The sequence below is a fragment of the Cygnus atratus genome, chromosome 13 (assembly GCF_013377495.2).
Source record: "Cygnus atratus isolate AKBS03 ecotype Queensland, Australia chromosome 13, CAtr_DNAZoo_HiC_assembly, whole genome shotgun sequence".
Classification (NCBI taxonomy): Eukaryota; Metazoa; Chordata; class Aves; order Anseriformes; family Anatidae; genus Cygnus; species Cygnus atratus.
The window spans coordinates 4,868,169-4,887,839 of NC_066374.1; the positions used below are offsets into that span (position 1 = coordinate 4,868,169).

At 45.9% G+C, this 19,671-nt stretch overlaps 1 protein-coding gene across 1 annotated transcript in view; it reads right to left on the reverse strand.

Annotated features, from left to right (window-relative positions):
• Positions 1 to 19,669, reverse strand: part of LOC118245452 (vascular endothelial growth factor receptor kdr-like) — a 131,002-nt gene extending 111,333 nt beyond the window's left edge. Inside the window, exon 1 of the mRNA XM_035541645.2 lies at positions 19,609 to 19,669. Within this exon, the coding sequence (XP_035397538.2) occupies positions 19,609 to 19,669 (61 nt within the window). The remainder of the gene's footprint in view (positions 1 to 19,608) is intronic.
• Positions 19,670 to 19,671: the final 2 nt, after the last annotated feature.

Sequence of the window (19,671 nt, forward strand, 5' to 3'; positions counted from 1 at the left end):
TGTCCAAAAAAAATTTTAAGTTGTTTGAGAGTAAAAATAGCTGTATGCCAAGCACCAATCCTGCAAACCTTATTCACGAGAGCTGATGTGTTGCTATGAACATCTGTCCTGTGGGACATGACTGGTTGCCCAGGTTTACTGAACCTTGCAGCCCAAAATAAAGAGATTGTGACACTGGGCAATGGCTCGGTAATTAAGGGGCAGGTTCCACTGTGAGGAAACAGAAACTCAGATGTGCTCACAACACCTCCGGGAAGAAGGACAGCAAATAGTTTTTGGCATTCTTAACTTAACTATTTTATAATTACAAGTCCTTAAAACAAGTATTAGATCTGTTTAGCTTTTTAAAAATCTTTCTGAAAGGTTTCTGTTTGTTTTTCCAAAAGTTTTGTTTGTTTGTATTTTGGCCATGAAAATACAATTCATCTTAAGGGATTTAATGTGATTGTACAAAGCTATCAAAAAAGCATGATTCAATAGCCTATAGCCTGTTACATGGCTCTTAAAAACATGATCCATTTCATACAAGCAAAACAGTACTCTCCTGATATGTGACTGCCACACAGCCCCATATCCATACAGCAGAAGTGCTAATGTTTGGGTGCCCTCCTAGGGCCTGACTGAAATTATTTTTTCTACTGCACATCAGCTGATTTTCTCCCACTCTCCACGAGCAGTAATGCAGACTGTACAGCCTGGTGTGCTTGCAAGTTAACAATGGTAAGCATAACCTGTTTACTTTTTAAAAATATGTATGTATGATTAATTCTCTGTATGATTCATTTAGCTGTCTTTGTTGTGCCTTAGACCAGTCACGTGGTTATTTTAGAAGATATGTTATTTTATTACTGCAATGAACAAAGGAACTTTCTCTTTTCCCTGGTTTTCACAAAAATGTGTGATGTTAGGAAGGGGTCAAAGAGAAAGACGGAGAATTTTCTGGTTTTCCTTTGAAGTCACCAGTTCTGAGCTTGGTTAGTAGCTTCCATGTGTCCTATATGGGCTTGGACGCTCCCGAGCCAGTGAGCTGCAGTAGGGATTGCATGCAGCTATGACTTCAATCTCTAGCCCTTCCTGGGCATCCTATTCATGGTGGAGCAAGGCCAGTTACAGTAGAACAAGACTGACTCTTGCACTGGAAACAGCATTTTAATCTCTTAGACTTTCCTACTTTCCATGAATCTTACAAGCATGCTGCCACGTGCCTTCCTATTTTGGGAGCTTTATTCATTCTGGTTCAAATGGAAAAGAAATTTGCAGGTGTGTTGTCATATGGTAGAAGGATTATAGTTGTAATTCAGATACCTAGCAACAAAATAGAAGAAGGCAATGAGAAGGCTCATGTAGGAACCTTCTGTTTGCAAACTTCTGCAATATACTAATTTTTCCGTTCCACTGATGCTTCCTTAACTGAACATTTAGTATCGAAAACTTGAATCCTGAGGATTTGGACAATAGTAAAATGCAAAGCTTCTTTCTCCCCTTTAAGCCCTGCTTGAACGGTGAGGTTTAGGATCTGCAATCTTTGCTGACCCTCCAGGAGAGCTGCAGGAAGAGGGAGGAAGGAAAATTGTTTTGTATTCAGATCCAAATATAAAATCAGCTCAATGTTCTTTTCTCCCTCATCAAGAGACTCACATTCCTTCCCTCTTGCAGCTTCCCCCGACACTGCAAAATCAGTGCGTTTGGGTGAGTCCTTAAAGCAAAGTCCAACAGAAAAAAGTAATCCAAGTACAAAGTTGAATGTTCTTCTATTTAAAATGCAAAGAGGATAAAATCTGCAGCTTTAGTTCTTTTGTTTTCTTAAAAGAAAAGACCTCTTACCCCAGTCCTGTGCAGGATTTGGCAAAAGAGAGAAAGGTGCTTTCAGTTACCAAAGCCCTCGAACGTCTCACTCTCATTAAAAACCACGGTGAGTCTCCTCCTGAAGCTCAAAGCTTTGGTTACCCACCTTCCCCACCCTTTCCGTTCTCATACCAGGCTGGGACTGGGGCTGGCTTTGAGAAAAGCCAGGGAGTATTTTTTTTTGCCATTGTATTTTCATGGCCGAACACCAGGAGTCAATCTAGGAGGAATCCACAAGGTGCCAACAAGCCCTGAAATTTTGGCTCTCTCCTAAGAGCTAAACCTAACGCACTATGGCAGGACCTATTCTTCCCAAAGCAGAGATCAGCTGCTAGCACCTCTAAGCCACGGAGCCATGGGAGGGCAAAACTTGGAGCTGCTGCCTTGGGTGATCGTGCACTCCTCACCCCCGTTCACAGGGGTTCACTGTGCACACACATTCAGCTCGGCCTTCTCATAATGTGCTTTCATCTCTCCCCATTTTTAAGAAAGCACTGAGCACCCCACCCTGTCCTACAACAACTGTTGAGCTATTTACCACTCTGAAAGGAAATCCCATGTCACAACCCCTAGGAGTGCAAGGAATAATGTCCGGAATTCCTTTATCTGTGACTAGGCCTGGCGCACAGTCTCTTTCCCGTCTCTTAAGTATACACAAATATATTCTTTTCTTTTGTCAAGGCAATGGGCCCAGATTTTAATGATGGTTTATTAAAAAATAATTTAAAAAAAAAAGGTTTTGGCAGTGCTCAAGAACAAACGTTCTCTGTGTTTAGGCCCTTTGTTATTCAAGGTGAAAAGTGGCTAGAAGGGAAAATGAATCACTGGTCTTTGCCCTCCATAGTAAATTTGACCTCCACTGTTTTAACAGCACCTAAAATTGGTGTTTGGGGCTAACCAGGGAAACAATGCGGTAAATCTCATGGCTGCTCCCTACGATGATTTTGCTTAAATTGGTCAAATCATCTCTTTGGGCATTGCAGTCTTTTTTTAACCTTCAGCTTCAAGGCTCCTGCTCAGGTCTCCATGCCAAGTTCTGCTCGGCTAAAGGTCATGCTTATCACTTGCTGGCAGCCTGCAGAGTGATGGAGTAAAAGATGGGCACTACCAGTTCTGGGGGCAGTGCTGCCCTGGGCTGAGAGGACAGAAAGGAGGGGAGATGCCACGTGTAAGCGCCCCCATGTGCGTGGGCCCGGCGCTCCTCACACACACCAGGCCTCGCAGCGCTGCTTCATGGCGGGAGGCAGGTGGAGGCCCTCACACCACTGCTCCATGACAGAAGGCAGGTGGAGGCCCACCTGTCCAACTGAGCTGTCCTCCCAGCGCTGCCAGGCCTCCCTGCCATGTTCGTGCCATTCCAGCCTGGCAGCTTGAAGCCCCATGGCATGACCCGCGGACATCTTGGAGGCAGCTGCATTGACGCCAACTTTTGCCTCCTTCCAGGCCAGCAGAACAATGCAACCTGGAGCACCAGCTCCAGGGGAGAGGGGAGGGAAATCTATAGTAGGAAACGGCTGGGAGCAAGGAAGTTGCAATAGAAATATTGGCACCAGCAGGCTGAGGGAGGTGGGGGAGGCAGGCAGAAGAAGGAATCTTTCCAGGAAAAGAACATTTGTATCAGATACTTCCAAAAATAAAATATCATTGTGTCAGAGAAATGTTTTAAATATTGGCAGCGCTGCTGGCTTGGCCCGCCACTCTTTTCAGTGGATACAGCACTCTTGCAAATCAGTTTGAAAAAAGTGTTTATGATCCTTCACTGTCGAGTCCTCCCATGCAAAGAGAAAGACGCACGCCAATGGGGACCACAGAGCTGCCCCAAGTGATTCATGGCACTCACTTCTCACTGGGTGGTGATATTAGAAAGCTGACAGCCTTGTTGCAGTACAAATAACTCACCAGCTGGAGTTTGCTGGCTCTTTTATTTATATTCCTACAGCACACAGGCAATGCCAGATGTGCTGTCCCTGATTCGTGTGTATTATGTTTGATGTCTCTCATCAGAAACAACGCTGGGCTAAATCCAGAAACTAAACTGTTTTTAGCAGAGATAAATATTTAGGCAAGTCAGTGATTGGCAAGAGTCTGTCCCTCCCTTCGCATCGCCTTTCAAACTGAAATAAAGGTAGCAGCTCAACATAAGCACATCAAAGATCTTGTCTACACGGGGGAAGCGCGGTGCGCTCTCACTGCTGGCTGAGCCACTGCCATCCAGCAGGCTCCAAAGAAAGGGGAGGATTTGGCAAAAGGGGGCCTTCCAGGGGCTGAAACCAGAGCATTTACACTGCATCCCATCTACGAGCTGGACCACAGCATCCAATTAGCACCTGCTCTTATCTGTGTGCTGTCAGGCTTTCTCCTGTCTCCGGGGCATGACAGACTGTGTTGCTTCTAGATGCTATCACAGACTCTGACAACAGGGAGGGAATAAATCACACTGCTTGCCCTGCCTTTTGTCAGGTGTGGATGTGTGTGTAATACACTGACTTTGGACGCCTGTTAGTGGTAAGTCTTGATTTTCCTTTGCCCTGTGTGCTCTGGTCCTTGAAGTGTATGTATAGCACAAAGGTTTCAGTTGTAGGACACTGTATGGAGAGGCTGCATGCGTAGGTTTTTTTCCTGACTTGCTGACAAAATCATTCATTTCTCCACTCACAGAGTAAACTACACTATGTGACTAACTCCAGCACACTCCTCTGAGCTTTGTCCCAAGGTCTCCTGAAAATGGTGTCTCTTTCCTACATTGGGATCCTCCACAATGAGATACTTGCACAGCTCTGTCTTGCCCATCCTTCCCACATCATAGGGACTGGCAAGAAGCCTTTTCAGAGCAGGAAGGATGGTCTGACTGTGCAAGGCTCACGTGAAGGGACTGAAGGAGAAATTCAGGTGGATCTTCTCTCATTCAAGTCAGCCATTTCACTATGGCACAGCTCTAGGACTACCCTGCTTACAACAAAAATACACAGGATACTCTGAACTCCTAAGGGAGATGACTAGGTGTGGGAATTCAATTCATGCAAATCAAAGCAAACTAGTCCTTGCCGTTTCCCCACACTGTCACTTTGTAGTCAGTAGCAGATTGAAGGTTACCTCACTCGTGACTGGGCTTGTATTTCACAACTTAATTTGCTTGACCTTATTTTCCAGACTGTCGCATGCAATGAGGAGGTGAGCCCATATATTACAGACCACCTAGGTTTATGTTGACTGTGCTGGATCACAAACACTCCTGCTTCCCGTGTCCAAAAGACTCAACTCAGTATTTCTTCAGCATTGTCCCCAAAAGGGAAACCCATTTCTATATGGTCATGGTCTTGTTACAAAGGTTCTGCATCACCTTGGCTGCTTCAAAGAGATGAGACTGTAGTGCAACAAAACTAGAAGGCAGTTCTCAGTTTCACCAGCCCAGGGTTTCAAACTGCATGCATGTCATTCCTAGCAATGCTGATTTTGGATGCAGGTACTATGGGGAGTACACGATCTGATGATACCAGTTATGAAGGCGAACAAGCATCAAAAACTTAGCACAAGTACCCAAAGTCCTGGATAGACGGGTTCAGAAGTACCTCCCTATTTTGTATCCTGCCCAATATCTGCTTTTGAACAAGGTCAGAAGAGATTGTTATTCCCATCAGAGTGTTTCTGTGTTGAAATGTGGAATTTCTCAGGAATTTTTCATTAACATTGGCTTTGGCAGATAAAATATTGGCTATGCCAAAGACAACAAGCTTGGGAATATGTTGATCTTGAGCACAAAGATACTGTACTATCAGTGCTGCAGTTCACAACAAATGGATTGCCCCAACTGACAAGTAGAATAATAACCATGTATATTGATAATGCCCAGGTGTTTTGTTTTATGTATATATTTTCCTCTTAATTAAAATGATAGAGTAGCATATTCAAATAAAAACTCATTTATGCTGTCCCATTTTAAGTGAGAGAAACCATTCAGTGAGAGATTAAGAAATTTTAATTCTAATTTAGCTTGGTATAAAGATCAACTTTCTACCTCCTCAATAACACGCTCTTTTTTAGATGGTGTAACTACACGTGAGAAGTGCCATATTGTTGGCCAAGTACATCTGAAGAAGTGGCTGAATGAGCGCTTAGTGTTCAGTAGCCTTTCTGGACTTGCTTCACAAATGGAGTTTACCAGGTGAGTGTGGAATTTGTGTTCACCATTGTCCATAAACCCATCTCACCCCAGGTCTCTTGGCACTGGAGGCTCCTGTGACAGTCATTCTGGGAGGGAGACTTCTCCCCTTTTGCTAGACATTGTCAGGATACCTCAATACATCCCTCACCCTTAAGTGATCGCCACACCAGGCTTCAGTGAGACATGTAGGTCCCTGAGGCATCTTTCTGCACTTTGGGCTCTGTCTCTGCAGTCTTCTGCAGAGCACTACTGCAGAGTTACTTTATTCCCAGAGCCTTGCAGCATGCCTTTTCTTTCTTCAGCCACTTCACAACCCCACTCACACTGTGGCTCTGTGCTTTCTCTCTCTCCAAACCCTAACTCTAGACACTCCCCAGGTCCAATACACATCCCACCAGGGACTTCCCCCCACACTGGCCAGGACTGGAAAGTTTGGCCAGTCCTCAATGTTTCCTGGCAGCCCCTTCACAACTCCACTCACAATGGGACTCCGCTCTTTCTCTCTCTCCAAACCCTAACCCTGACCCTAACCCTTCCTCTAGACAGTGCCCAGGTCCAACACCCACCATCTTTTGCTTTCTCCATGGCTATGCTCACCCTCCAGGAGCCTTTTAGGGTGAAGGTCCAACATCCTGTGCTGAAAAATGGGGAAGTCTTTTGTGGAAACTGATACTTAAGCCCTAGCTGAAGATTTGGGTAGGAGCGGACTTCATAGGAAAACACCCAAGTCTGAGAAAGGTCTGTGCCAAAATGGCAATAACAATAATAATCGTAGCAGTCTGCATTTCTAAGATTAGTTGTGTGATCACTTACAAAGGGATTTAACCTTGCAACATGTTTGTGAGGTTGATAATTAATTGCTATTATATACTGCTGGAAACTGAAGACAGATAAGATAAGTATCTTACTTAAGGTCATACAGGAAGCCTGCAGCATGGCAGGAATTAGAAGTCAAGTTAATTGGCTTCCAGTTGTGTGCTGAGCTGCAGGATCATACATGGCCAGCCTCTCTTCAGTTCCATAGGGGCTGGAAAGAGCTGACACTAGCAAATACCTGGTGTGGACTGGAGTGTCCTCTCCTGTGAGGGTGGCCAGTGGGGCAAGCACATGGGGCAAGGAGGAAGTAGCATGCAGCAGTATTTTGAGCCTTTGCTGCATGCTGCTCATTCCTCTTCCTGAAAAAACATGCAAATTCTAGAACAAGCATACTCCTAGAAAGAGGGATTTCTCCTTTTGCTTCCTCAGTTTTGATAAATCCACTATTTGTTGCACAGTCTGACATACCTTATTTCTACTGCGGTGAATGCACTAAGAATACAAATGGGCTATAAGGATGTGAGGGCTACCTTCCTCCTCTAAGGAGGGGAAACTCCTCCTGAATGTCAGCACAAACACTCAGTCACACTCCAGGCTCATTAACCAGCTCTCCAAAAAGCACCTCCAACATAGATGTGCACAGGGGAGACGAGAACAAACTCTCAATCTGGAATCCTTTAACTGTAACAGACACTCAGCAGGGGAATCCATTAGACAGGAGCTGAAAATTAGCTTTGCAAATTTCTCTGTGCCAGAAGACACAGTCAAAATGAAAACCAAGAGGCTTTTTGGGCTATGGTTGCAATTGAAGTGGCACTGCTTCCATTTGCATATGTGTGTGCATGTGTATGTGTGCTTCATTATTCCTCCAAGGAAAGCTGCAGCGTATGTGTGGGCCAAGAGGCTGAGAGGCACTGCGTTAAAAGAAATTCAAGAAAAACTGTAGCCTTGCAAGCCCTGTGCATCAACGCCATGCACCTGGTGGTACCCAGGTAAGCAGACTCTGCAAGGCAGCGTTAGCAGGGAGTGGTGTGTGAGACACACCTTTTGGAAGGGACAGGCAGCATTTCAGAGGTAGGCGTCACACTCATCAGACTGTTCAAAGGTGTTTGCAGGAGATAGGGTAACAATGACTAACCTAGTCTCTAATCTTTTTCATCAGCTTGGCTCTGTTCCCATGCAAAGTACATGAGAACAAAACATGTTAGTGCAAAAGAGCAGCAGAGAAACCCAAGTTCTGTAGCAGTCTGTCCGGAGGACAGGGGAGAGATTCATTTCTGACAGTTCAGGCAATTCCTACGGCGGTATACCAGTCCTAATCATTACAACCTTAAATGCCTCAATATCCTTTTAGATTTAAATGGCTTCTTCTTTGGTGATGGAAGCGAAAGATGAAGTAACAATGTGGCTCCCACCACTGCAGTGCCTGAGCTGCGTTTTCTCTTCATAATGTTTATTGCCCAGACTTTCCAGGGAGGAGGGAAAGTGCTGATTGCCCTGATTTACAGAAGGGCAGAGGCACAAAAGCAGCAAACGTCTCTGTTCTGGAGTTAGCCATCTGTCAAAAACATTGCAGATGTGCCCCCAGGGGAGTTCCCCTAAGGCGTTTCTCAAAGGACAGGGAACCAAAGTTGAGCTGCTTCCACATCGCAGCTTACATCCAATCCCCTTGACCATCTTGGTTGGTTTGGAGCACAGCACCTGGCCAGCACCACCCCATCTCCTTCCCAGCTCAGCCAAAATCCTGCAGACCTGGCCTGGTCTCCTCTGCTTCTGGCCCTCCTCCCATCACCAATGGCATCATCGCCACCGCATCTGCCCGAAGAACTTCCACCCTCAGCCTCGGCTGCAGGGAGGCTGCTGGATGTGCAGTGTGTCTAACAAGACAGCAGTTCAAGGCAGAGGAAGACATAAAACCAAATTATGCCCGACTCCATGTTCCTAAGAATGCAAAGGAAATGCAGCCAAAAATGAACTATACAGCTACAGAAAGTTAATGTATGCTCATTTGTGTATCAGAGCATTGTCCAGGGGAGCTCTCAGTTTCCTCTCAGGATCTATAATGAATAGGCCTATAAGAGAATGTTATGGCAGCAGAGATTTCTCTTTTCCTACTATTTAACTTAGAACAATATAGAATCAAAACAAAAAGGCAGCCTTTCAAAGACTAGCAGTACAATACACGCTAAAGGACATCACTTCAACCTTAAATGAAAGAGCCCAGGAGACCTTTGCCCTGTGTATGCTGAGAATTCCTCTCCCTTGATCATATACATGGCAAGGAGATTGCTGTCTGAGATACCGTCCTCGCATCCCGCCACACCCCGGTGTCACAAACTTGCTTTCGCTACCAGCAGATGACAAGACCAGAACCCAGATAAGCAGAAAGTTTTTCAAACAGGAAAGATGACGAAAGGAATTAGGCTGTTCTGGGCTCTCCTGAAGTTGCTCTTTGACCCCTTTTGCTGTCTCTTTTTACGTTTGGTTTGCCTTGCTCTAAATTTAGGGAGGCCTTGTATGGTGACACCAGACAAGACTGGGAATTAAAGAAGCAGCAGCCCAAAACAATGGCTCTGCAAGGCGTTATCTGCCTGATTCATCAGGGTGAAGTATTTATCCCCAACGGTAATGGTGATGGCTTTAATTGTGGCATTATTAACTGCTAGCTATCATTGCTGCTCAAAGGATGCAGAATAAATGCACAGAAAGAATTCAACCACTACATCAGAAATGTCCAGAACCTAGAACAGAAATCCCAAGGTCCTAGGAAAAAAAACTCAATTTTTTCCTTTACGCAGATTGTAATGCACTGCACTGTGTATTAAAGATTACACTTTGCCTTTTGTTCAGGAAAAGGGCTTGTTCTCAGCGCTGGTGGTTTCCATCTTATCAGGTGCACAGTGCGGTAGTGCTAGGTGTGACCCAGGGAAGGAGAAGCCGTGTGAGGAGGAGGAGGGGTAGTGACTGCATCACTGCTGTTTGAATGCGCATCCCTCTGCCACTGCACAAGGAGAAAAACTTTAGTGGCTTTTCTCTGCAGCAGACCAGCCCCTAAAGGACGTTCTGCAGTACTGCAGAGGCAAGGCGAGCTACCCGGGGCACATTTCTGTCACATGCACTTGCAGAACCTGCGACAACTCATTGCCTTTACAAATGGATTTGATTTATGCTGGTAAGAGGTTCATGCTGTCAGCTTTTTGTCCAATATTTCTGGCATAATTGATTCTGCCCAGCCATTTCTCTTGCAGTGATTATTCCTCTTTTCCCAAGCAATAGCTGCCTGTTGCTGAAAGACATCTTAATCTTTTTAATGTAAACTATCTTGAAAACAAGATTTTTATATATAAAATTCCTGTTACACCAGGAAGAGGTTTAGACTGAAATTCTTAGCTCAAGTGATCTCACTGAGGGACTTCCCAGTCAGAGGTAGACAGAAAGGCAGAAAAAGTTGCATTGCTCAATGACCAGCCACAAATCCATGTAGCATTTAAAAGTCTACGTGAACATTTTGAACAGTGATACTGTGATATAGTACAGTGGAAGAGTAAATGGCCTCGAACTGCAGCTATGCAAACTCTCCTCCATGGGAATCAAAAGTAGTTCAGTTTTAGCTTTTCCCCTAATCCCACTTTGAGCACGGATTTTTCAGCTCCTCTGCCCTGATTTTCTCAAAAGCACAGGACGAGTTTGGCAAATGAAAACTGAGATTTATACCCAGACAAAACTGTCTCCTTTCCTCTTTTGTCCTTTTGCCAGAAACTCTCGAGAAAGCTGAAGATACCGTCATGAAGAATGTTAAAACAAATTGTGGCACATATTCTTGGGATGAGGAAAGGAGAGCCTTTCTCTTGGGAGCGTTAGTCTGTGCTTGTAGACTTGTAGGATGTCGTAGTGCCTGTTTGTGGCTGCCTGCCCTATTTGATGTTGTTTACCAGCTCTGACGCTCTGGATAGTACATTAGGAAAGAAAAGTTAGCAATTGAATGTTAATAACAACCACAGTTATGCACAAACTTACAGAGAGATCAACTTCAGTAACCAGAGGAAGGCACACTACATCATGGTTTATTAAATTAAATTAATAATGGTGTTTCACCATGCAGGCTTGAACATTACATTTCAAATGCAAAGTAGACGACCATAAAAAAGGCAGAGTATGTGGCTAATTTATAACAAATGTTTTTAGCCTTGGTATAAAGATCACACTGCAACGAATACATTGTGAAAGCCCAAACTTCTGAACCCCCTAAGGGGTTTCTAGTCCCTTGTTCTCTTCCAAGAATGCTCACCTGGTATAGACCTTAGGATATGAATAACCACATCTATTGGTCTTTCTAGTTGAAAGGAGTATAGATTGGACAGTATCCCCAAATAGTCCCACGTCTCCATAATGCTAAGAAGACAAAATCAGACATGTATACATCCTTCTTAATGACAAAATTTCCTGATGGGGATTTGCATCTGGAGCCAGATGGGGGAAACCTCCAACATCCCCTTCAGTATCCTGCTCTCTCCTGAACTCACCTTGTCCAGGCAGTTCCTTCATCCCAGCAGCCGTGCCATACTGGCCCTTTTTGTTTTGGCCTGCACCTCCCTTTCATCAGGGCAGGGTGATGTTGCCCAAGCGGAGCTGCATTTTACATGGGGCGAAATGCACCACACCACAGTGAGCCAGGTAATGGAGCTACCCGTGTTTATCTGACTTGGTGCAAAAGCCATGAGAAAATGGTCCACGTGTGAGCACAGCCTAGAAATTCGGAGCGATTCCAAGCCTATAAATACATCCCACCGAAGACTTGTTTTGTCTTTCTGGACAAAGTTAGAACCTGATGTATCAGTGGATTAAGTAATAAAACTGTTAACGGGATCATTAGTGGCTTTGTGGTAACAACCAGCCCTTACTTTCCCAGAGACCCACGGTGTCATTATATTTGGAAAAGTCTTCGCTGAGTGGGATGATGAGCTGTGAGAAACACACGGCTGTCTTTCAAAGTGAGATGGGCCAACTGCACTGAGAGCGTAGCCAAAGGAGGCTCTGCCCCAGGCAATCCCTCCCCATTGCACGCTGTGCTGGGTTCACACTGACAGGATTCTGGAGATTAATTACCCTCTCTGGTGATTCCTATTGGGCCAAGCCCTGCTCTCTTCCCTTAGCTGTTACTCCATCCTTACTCAACAGAAGATTTGCCAAGATTGAGGAAAAGTTGTTTTTAAGCACGAGAACCTCCGGGAGGCTTAGCAGAATGGGACCTTCAGGGCCAAAATAAACGCAAAGAGAGCGCACGCACGGCCCCACGAACAGCAGCCGGGGTGGCTGGCCCCGAGGCAGCCGGTACTGCAGCATTGGTGCAGGGCCACCCACTGGCTTTCCCTCTTCTTAGAGAGTCAGCAGGGTACTGAGCGTTCTCACCGCGATTTTTCACTTCCAAAACGAATTGGGATTTGCCAACAAGATCAGTAAAATTTCCACCTTTATCAAGCATGCAGCTTTCAGCGAGTTCTCTTCTCACTCAGATCCTACCACAAATGTATAACCAACCATAATAAAATAAATGTTCTTGGTCACAGAAAGGCAAATTCAAAGACAGGCTATTGTCTTCAGCTTTAAACCTGTGTAACGGAGAGCAAAGATCGACCAAAGTGCACGAACATGAAATGAAAATAACCCAGACCTCACCCGTTTGTAGAGAAAAAATGTGGCAGGCTAAAAGTTTAGCTGATTCTCTCTGCTTCACACCATGTAATAGCTTAAATTGTGTTTAAAAGGTTCTCAGGGTGACATCATTGTTTACATTCACTTGAATCACTCTGTAATTGTAATAGTACAAATAGTTAAAAACTAGCCAGATTTGCTGTTTAGCTCTCTGTCCCGCTGTGTCATGCAGCAAGAGCTGATATAACTTCCTCGCCTCGTATACATCTACAAAGGGGTCTGGGAAAAGCATTTCTCCCAGACCTGGGCGCTGCATTAGGAGTTCTGATATTCCTTGTGGGCTAAGGAGCAAAGCAGTACCTGGGCTTTAAGCAGTGGCTGTGCATGAAGTCCTTTCCCTTATCTTTGCAAATTAGCGCTGATGGTGTTAATTTGCAGCGAATGGAGTGGGTCCCCCTCCCTGCGTGGAGAGGGGGGCCATACCTTGAGCTGGACAACACTGCACCTGTGGGATTTATTTTTCTGCAAGGAAAGACAGGGACCTTGAGGCTTGCAACTGGTAATCCACTGTGCCTTACTTCCCTCCTTTCAAATACAGTTGCATACGTCTTCCTGTTAAGGGCTCTGGGCAATCTCTTCCAACAGCCATTTCCTGTATGAAGGCGTACTGTAATTAGGATTGCCCACAAGAAGGGTTTCCAAATGCTACTGTGTGGGCATGTGTTACAGCCCCTCGGGGAGGCAGCTTCAGGCAGCTGGAAGAACAAGTGAAGAAGCAGAGGGGAAAAACACTTTTTGTAACTCCTGGTGGACACACTGTAGTAGGCATCCGCACATTAAAGGTCTGAAACAGCAGCCCCTGCGCAACCAAACCCCAAAATTCAGGAAGTCCAGGCTCAGTATCAGCTTTCAGGATGATCCCTGTGGCTACAAAGAGCCAAAGCAAGCCCTTTCCAGTAGCAGTGAGGGAATCTAGGATCAGGACTGGGATACTAAGGAGGCTCCATGCCCATATCACCAGCTGCAGGCTTCTGGAGACAAGGAGGAAATTGCTTCAACTCCCAAATTATTGTATTCAGCGCTAATTTCAGCTAATGAGGTATGGGTTAATGTCAAACAGGATGAATCCCTTACAGGATAGCTGTTTGTGTGTGTGTTTGTGTGACATATCCCACAGCTATAGAGGAGTGGGCAAAGTAGCCCCATGGAGATAGCTGCTTTTTCTGCAAACTGACCTTAGGGTATCTATAAGGAAGAATTTAAGGTGTGTAATTTCTGAGCTGTGGGCTCTAAGGAAGCAGAGATTTTGACTGCAGTGTTTTAAATTCATGGAGATTTTTTAAAAAATGGAACAGGTAATGACTAGGTCAAGCTTCCTTGACCCTCAAATCAAGAACAATCCCAGAAGGACTTGAAAGCTCCCCTCTCTACTTCCTTGGCAATCGTGTTCCCACAGTTCAGAAAAACACAGGAAGATCTAAGGAAACCTATGTGGAAATGCAGAAGACAAAGGCAAGTGATCTGAAAATAGAAGGCTGGTCCATATATTTCCTTTACATTCTGGTCCTGAGTCCAGTTTTTGGCTGAATTTTGAAATCGCAGGGAGCATATGCTTTTGCCATTCTCAGCAGGGCACAAAGGAAAACAGGCTTGTTTGGCCTTGCATCATTTGAAGGGTTAGAAGAGGTTCTTTCCTTCTTACTCACTGATGTCTAAGATTCCTTTTCAATGCTAAAAGCTTTGCAGCTTAGAGCTGCAATGAAAGCCCCGAACATGGGTTGCACACACACCGTGCACTAGCTGTGACTCCTTTTACATTTGTGGATACTGGGTGGGGGAGGCTTGAAAAATTTTCTCTTGAAAAGTTTAGTTCAGCATGAAGACTTGGTGCATCTGCTTCCTGAAAACAAGGGATTCGGCTGCAGGTCTCAGACCCTGGCTTGCCTAATCTCTGCACCAGGCACCATGTAAAGGCAAAATTCATTTTGGTACAGGGAAAAGAGACTGTGGAGACCTCTAGAGTGGAAGGGCTGAGAAATTCCTCCTGACTTTTTCTAATGTAAAAATTCAAGGAATCCTGAGCCCTGAGGGGAGTTTAGGAGACATCCAGGAAAGGGGGGAGCGAGCAGGAGAGGGGTGTAGGATGTAGTGAGGACAAAGAGTATGTGCTGTAAAGACAGGCTAATCCAAGGACTTGGAGATGAGGGTGCTGGGCTGCCTTATAAAACAGTTCACACATTTACTCACTGTCCATCATAAAATGGTTCACAGACTTACTACCCATCAGAGTACATAGCTGTATGAAACTGTTAGCAACTGCCTAATACAAAGTTAACAACTGCACGGGGCACTGGCTCAGCTGCCCTCAATATGTGGATTCACTGCATGCATTTCCAAAGCCTTTGAAAGCAAAAAGCTGAGATCGTCCCTCCGGGGTACACGGGGCAATGCCCGTGGTGGCCGCATGTGCTGCACACCCTGCCTCAGGGATGGCAGAGAAAAGCCCAGCTTCAGCTCTGTGGGGTGGGCACGGGACTCAAGATTCTTTCCAGGTTCCTATTCCCATTAATGGCGAATGCAGGAGATCTGGCCAGGTCACCAGATTTGCCTAGTTCAGTTCTGGATGTGTGCTGATACCTGGTTTCAGGTGAGCCGGGGTTCCCCACGCAAGCAGGTGCAGCACTTGGGCAGTGTGGAGTTTGCACAAAATGGGCAGCAATCCGTTTTGTTCATCACAGGCTCATGAGATCAGACTCCCTACCTTCTTCGAACCTTCCTTCTTTCTCACTTGAAGCAAATGGCTCATGGGCAAGCCTCTAAGATCACAACTCCTATACAGAAAGCCTCGTTTCACATGATTTGTTCTAATCTTGGCTTGCTCCTGGTGATTGCAAGCTCTCTGCTGCTAAAGTTCTGCTCCCTGGGGCAGCCTTCAAGCATGTGCTTATATTAAATGCCATTTCCAGATAACCTTGACTGGCTGATTTTGGCAGGTTCTTCTATTTTCTCTGTGGCCTTAAAAAGAAAAATTAAAGAAGTGCCTAACCAAGGAAATCAGTTCTCTATTGCACACATTTTATGCCCACTTGTTTAAGTAGTCAGCTTTTTTGGCCATGTGGTGGAGTACAGCTAGATGCTCTGCCCAAAGGTGAGAGAACTAGAATGCCTCGATTGGCACCCAGCAGCCTTTGTGTCCTGTCAGTCATTTGAGCTGCTTTCTGAAGGAAGACACTTGGGACACATCTATTTTGCTCCTGGCTGTTGTTTAGATATTCTGAATATCTTTTAATTGCTTCCACTCGTAATTTCCCATTCCAGTGACATCAGGCTGGTCTAGAGAAAAAAGGAAAGGTGGACCAAAGGAGATGAGAGGAACTAAGCACAAGAACTTCAGCAGGGCTGCTAAGCTTCAGTGTCCTTCTCATACTCTCTGTGAAAGTCAAACGCTGCCTCCTGGAAATTTCCTGTGTAGTTTTAAAAAATGCAGGTTGCTGCTGCCGCCCCCAAAACTGTTTTGCAATGTAAGCTGAAAGCAGCTCCTCTGTACATCCTGTCCTTTGCTGATGATCAAGTGACCCTTGCTGCATATGCTTTGCAAATGTCTTTGGAAGCAAAAGGCACGTTTCATCTCTGAGTGTATGCAGCATAAGGCAGGTTTTCACCCTCCTTCAGACCGTGCTGGCAGTTTGGAAGACAAACTTACAAAAAAGGCAGATCACGTACCACTGACTGTACCTAAGAAATTTCCCGTGCTTGTTGGAAACCTTTTGCAATAAGGTAACCTGCCGGCAATACACATATTGTATATACAGCCTGACTCAATGCATTACTTCAGACTGAGTTGGGTTGAACTACTGCTTTGCACAAATACTTCATCTTACAGCGAGCAATTCAGAGACCATACGAGAGGAGTAGAGACAACTCAAATGTACACTGTTGCTCTTATTTAGATTCATGTGTATTGGCAGACCAAAGGGGAAATGTGTGCAGATAAATATTTTTGAAATTTTAAAAGAAGATATGTTAAGTTCTTGTAAGAGAAACCTTCAACAAACAATCTGGTTTGTATTCTCAGTATTCTTTTGGGTACGATGCTGGTTTTTAGAAGCTCGGGGAGTATTCAGAAATACTTTGCATTTTTTTCCTTGCCTTAAATAGATGAATTAGTGTAAGAGATTTCCAGTTGGTTTTGAAAGTGGCAGCTTCAGGCAGAGAAGCTCATATATCACAATCTTATAAAAAGTCTCCTTTGCTTTTTATAACATTTTCCCACAGTAAAGCAAATGTTTAGAAATAACACCAATTAAGAGACACATTTTCGGTTTACTAGAACCGATCAACAGCCCATATTGTCGGCTATCCAATCCTCCACTTCCCAGCACTGGCTGTCTCAGAGGAAGGCAGAAGCACACCCTGAATGCCTCTGCCTTTGCAACAGTGCACCGCCGGCTCTGCAGTCCTTCTGGCTACATGCACTGGGCATCCTCGCTGGAAAGCTGGCAGGGTTCTGAGCTCCCGAAGCTTTCGATTAGCTCTTGACATGTGGCACATTTGAAATGCATCTGTTAGTAAGCTAAATCGCCTTTCCTGGTATATTTGTAGGTCTGTTTGTAGAAGAAGTTGCAAAATAAAACAAATAAAAATGTTAAACTCCAAACTTGCTTCAGTTTCAAAGGGATCAGGCAAGACCCAATTTTAATTCTTGAATCGTTAGTTTTCTAGTGTTACGTCATTGAAATTACCATGTTTATTCCAATACCAGAAAAGTTATTTGGAAAGCGTATATATTAAAAACTTTTTGATGATTATATCAAGGAGCGAAAGACACTACAGAAGGTATTGCCAGCGTCAATAATTCTTTTCAGATGTTTTTTTTAAAGGCCTACCTAAAACTTGTGCCAGCTGTTGGCATCTCCACAACTATTATTACTTTGTAAAAAGTTTTTAGCAGAAAGCCCCTAACTAGTACAAGAAAGAGTTTGAAATAAGCTCTGTAATAAACGAAAAGAAAGTGGATATTTCATGATACCTGTAGAACTGTCTTAGGAAATTTAAAGACACATGCAATGTTTTGAAGCTACATTTTAAGATGAGGCAGGAATTTGTTGGGATGAAGTTTGCATGGTCTCTCCTCCCTGCTAAACACAGACATGGAGCAAATGATCCTCCTTGCACAGGAGTTCTCTGAAGGAGACCACCCATTGATCCGGATCAATTTTACGGCTATGGACAACTTCTGTCCTCTGGTATCACTGGCCCATGTAGGTGATCTGCTGAGCTGCAAAGCAGGACATAACGACACAGCGGCTGTAACCACTGATACAGAAGGAGAAGGCACTCCAGCTCCCTTGCTGAGGTTTGGTAAGGGCCATGAGCGTTCCCTTTCTCTTGGGCGCCTTGGAAGTCCTGATCAGGGAGGTGCCCCTGGGGCTGGGCAGCTGCACTGCCCTCACTCAGCACCTCAGGGGCAACGTCTTTCATCGTTGCAAAATCTTCTGTCTGCCTTGCAGATGTTTGGGTTTGAATCAGATTCAAGTTCTTCAGCGTAACTCTGCCTAACTTTGACCAGAAAGATCCCAGAGAAGGCTTAACCTACAGCCTGCAGGACAAATCCCTGCCTCTTGTCCCTTGGGAGGTCAAACAAAGTTTGATTAAATTCACTGCTGGAGATGAACTTTGAGGGAAAGGTGACTTGAGGAGTTAATACCTCACTAACATCAGTGCTATCCAGAATCCTCCGACTTCCTGGCCCTGTTTCAGTTTGGCTTCCAGCCTAATTAGGGCACACAGACACTGTGCTAACCGATTCTTTTCCTAATGATGGACAAAGGTCTGACAGCCATAATGCTGCTTCCAAATCTATCATCAGCCTTTGCCTACAGGGACAGTTAGCGATGTGCCTGTCTTCCTTTCCTTCTCACTGGATGCAGACATTGCCTCCTCTCTGCCTGGCACTGATGAGAAGGTGAGCCTGGACCAACTTCCAAAGTTACTAGCACCAAAAGTGCCAGGAAAGCAGTGCTGGTAAGTGAAGAACCAAGGCAGCACTGCAGTGTGGGTACCACCTCTAGCCAGCCTTTTCACCCAGCCACTTGGGTGCCACTGCACTGTGCTCCACTTCAGGAATGCTTGCGGCAAGACGTGCTTTCTCTCTTCTGCCGAACACTTGCTCTCATCTCCCTCTGATCCACAGAAGTCCATGGGGATTTATGCCTTTGTGAAACTCCAGGCTGGATTTCTGGTAACACGCCTTCTACGGGCAGCTCTTCCAGCCTGTGCATTAACTGCCAGTTAACACACACGTGTCGGCCAGGTGGAGCAATTACAGGACCCCCCCGAGGGACACACAGGCTCCCTGTTCCCCACCAGGTGCACCTCGGGGTGCAGGTCCTGGTGTCCCGTGTGGCATGGGACCACAGCACCAGCCTTACTGTGGCACTTGGACCAAGGGTCACCAGAGTGCCGGCCATGGAGGGCTCTTTGGCCTGCACCATTTGTGGTAGCATTTTTTATTTTTTTCAGGAAAAGCTGGACAGGCAGTTTGCAGCACGAACTGAGGATAATTGTTTATTGTGCAGGGAGCTGTGGGGAAGATGCTGTAGGGGATATGTGAAATGCACTGGGCTAGCACCGTGCAGCCAGCCTGGGGGCGTTTCTGCAGAAGGAACACATCTTAGAGTGGAGCCAAGAAAACCAAGGATGCTTCAGTGTGTCCACCTCATGAAACTAAACCACAAAAGGCTTGTAACATGCTAAGCGTACTGTGAAACCCATCCACCACCCAACAAAACTCATGGAGAACTGCCCTCAGAAGCAACTCCCTGCTACCTAACACCTCACCCCCCTCACCCAACACGTGCCAACGAAGTAACTTCACGGAGCAGTGCCGAAATGCCAACCCTCTGGGTTACCCCTGGACTCCCCAAGCCCCACAGGGACCCCCCAACCCCACCGGGACCCCCCAGCTCCCCTCAGGGGAGCCAGGCAGCGCCCCTCGCCCGCTCCCGGAGAGACCCCGCGGCGCCCCCTGGCGCCCGCCCGCCCGCTCCCTGAGGCGGCGCCGGGTGCCGCCGGCCCCGGCCGCGTCCCGGACCCTTCCGGCGGGGCTGGGCCCGGGGACAGCGGGCTCTTACCGGGCGTCAGCAGCAGCAGCAGGGCGCAGGCGGCCGTGGCGGCGCTGGGCCGGGGGGCCATGG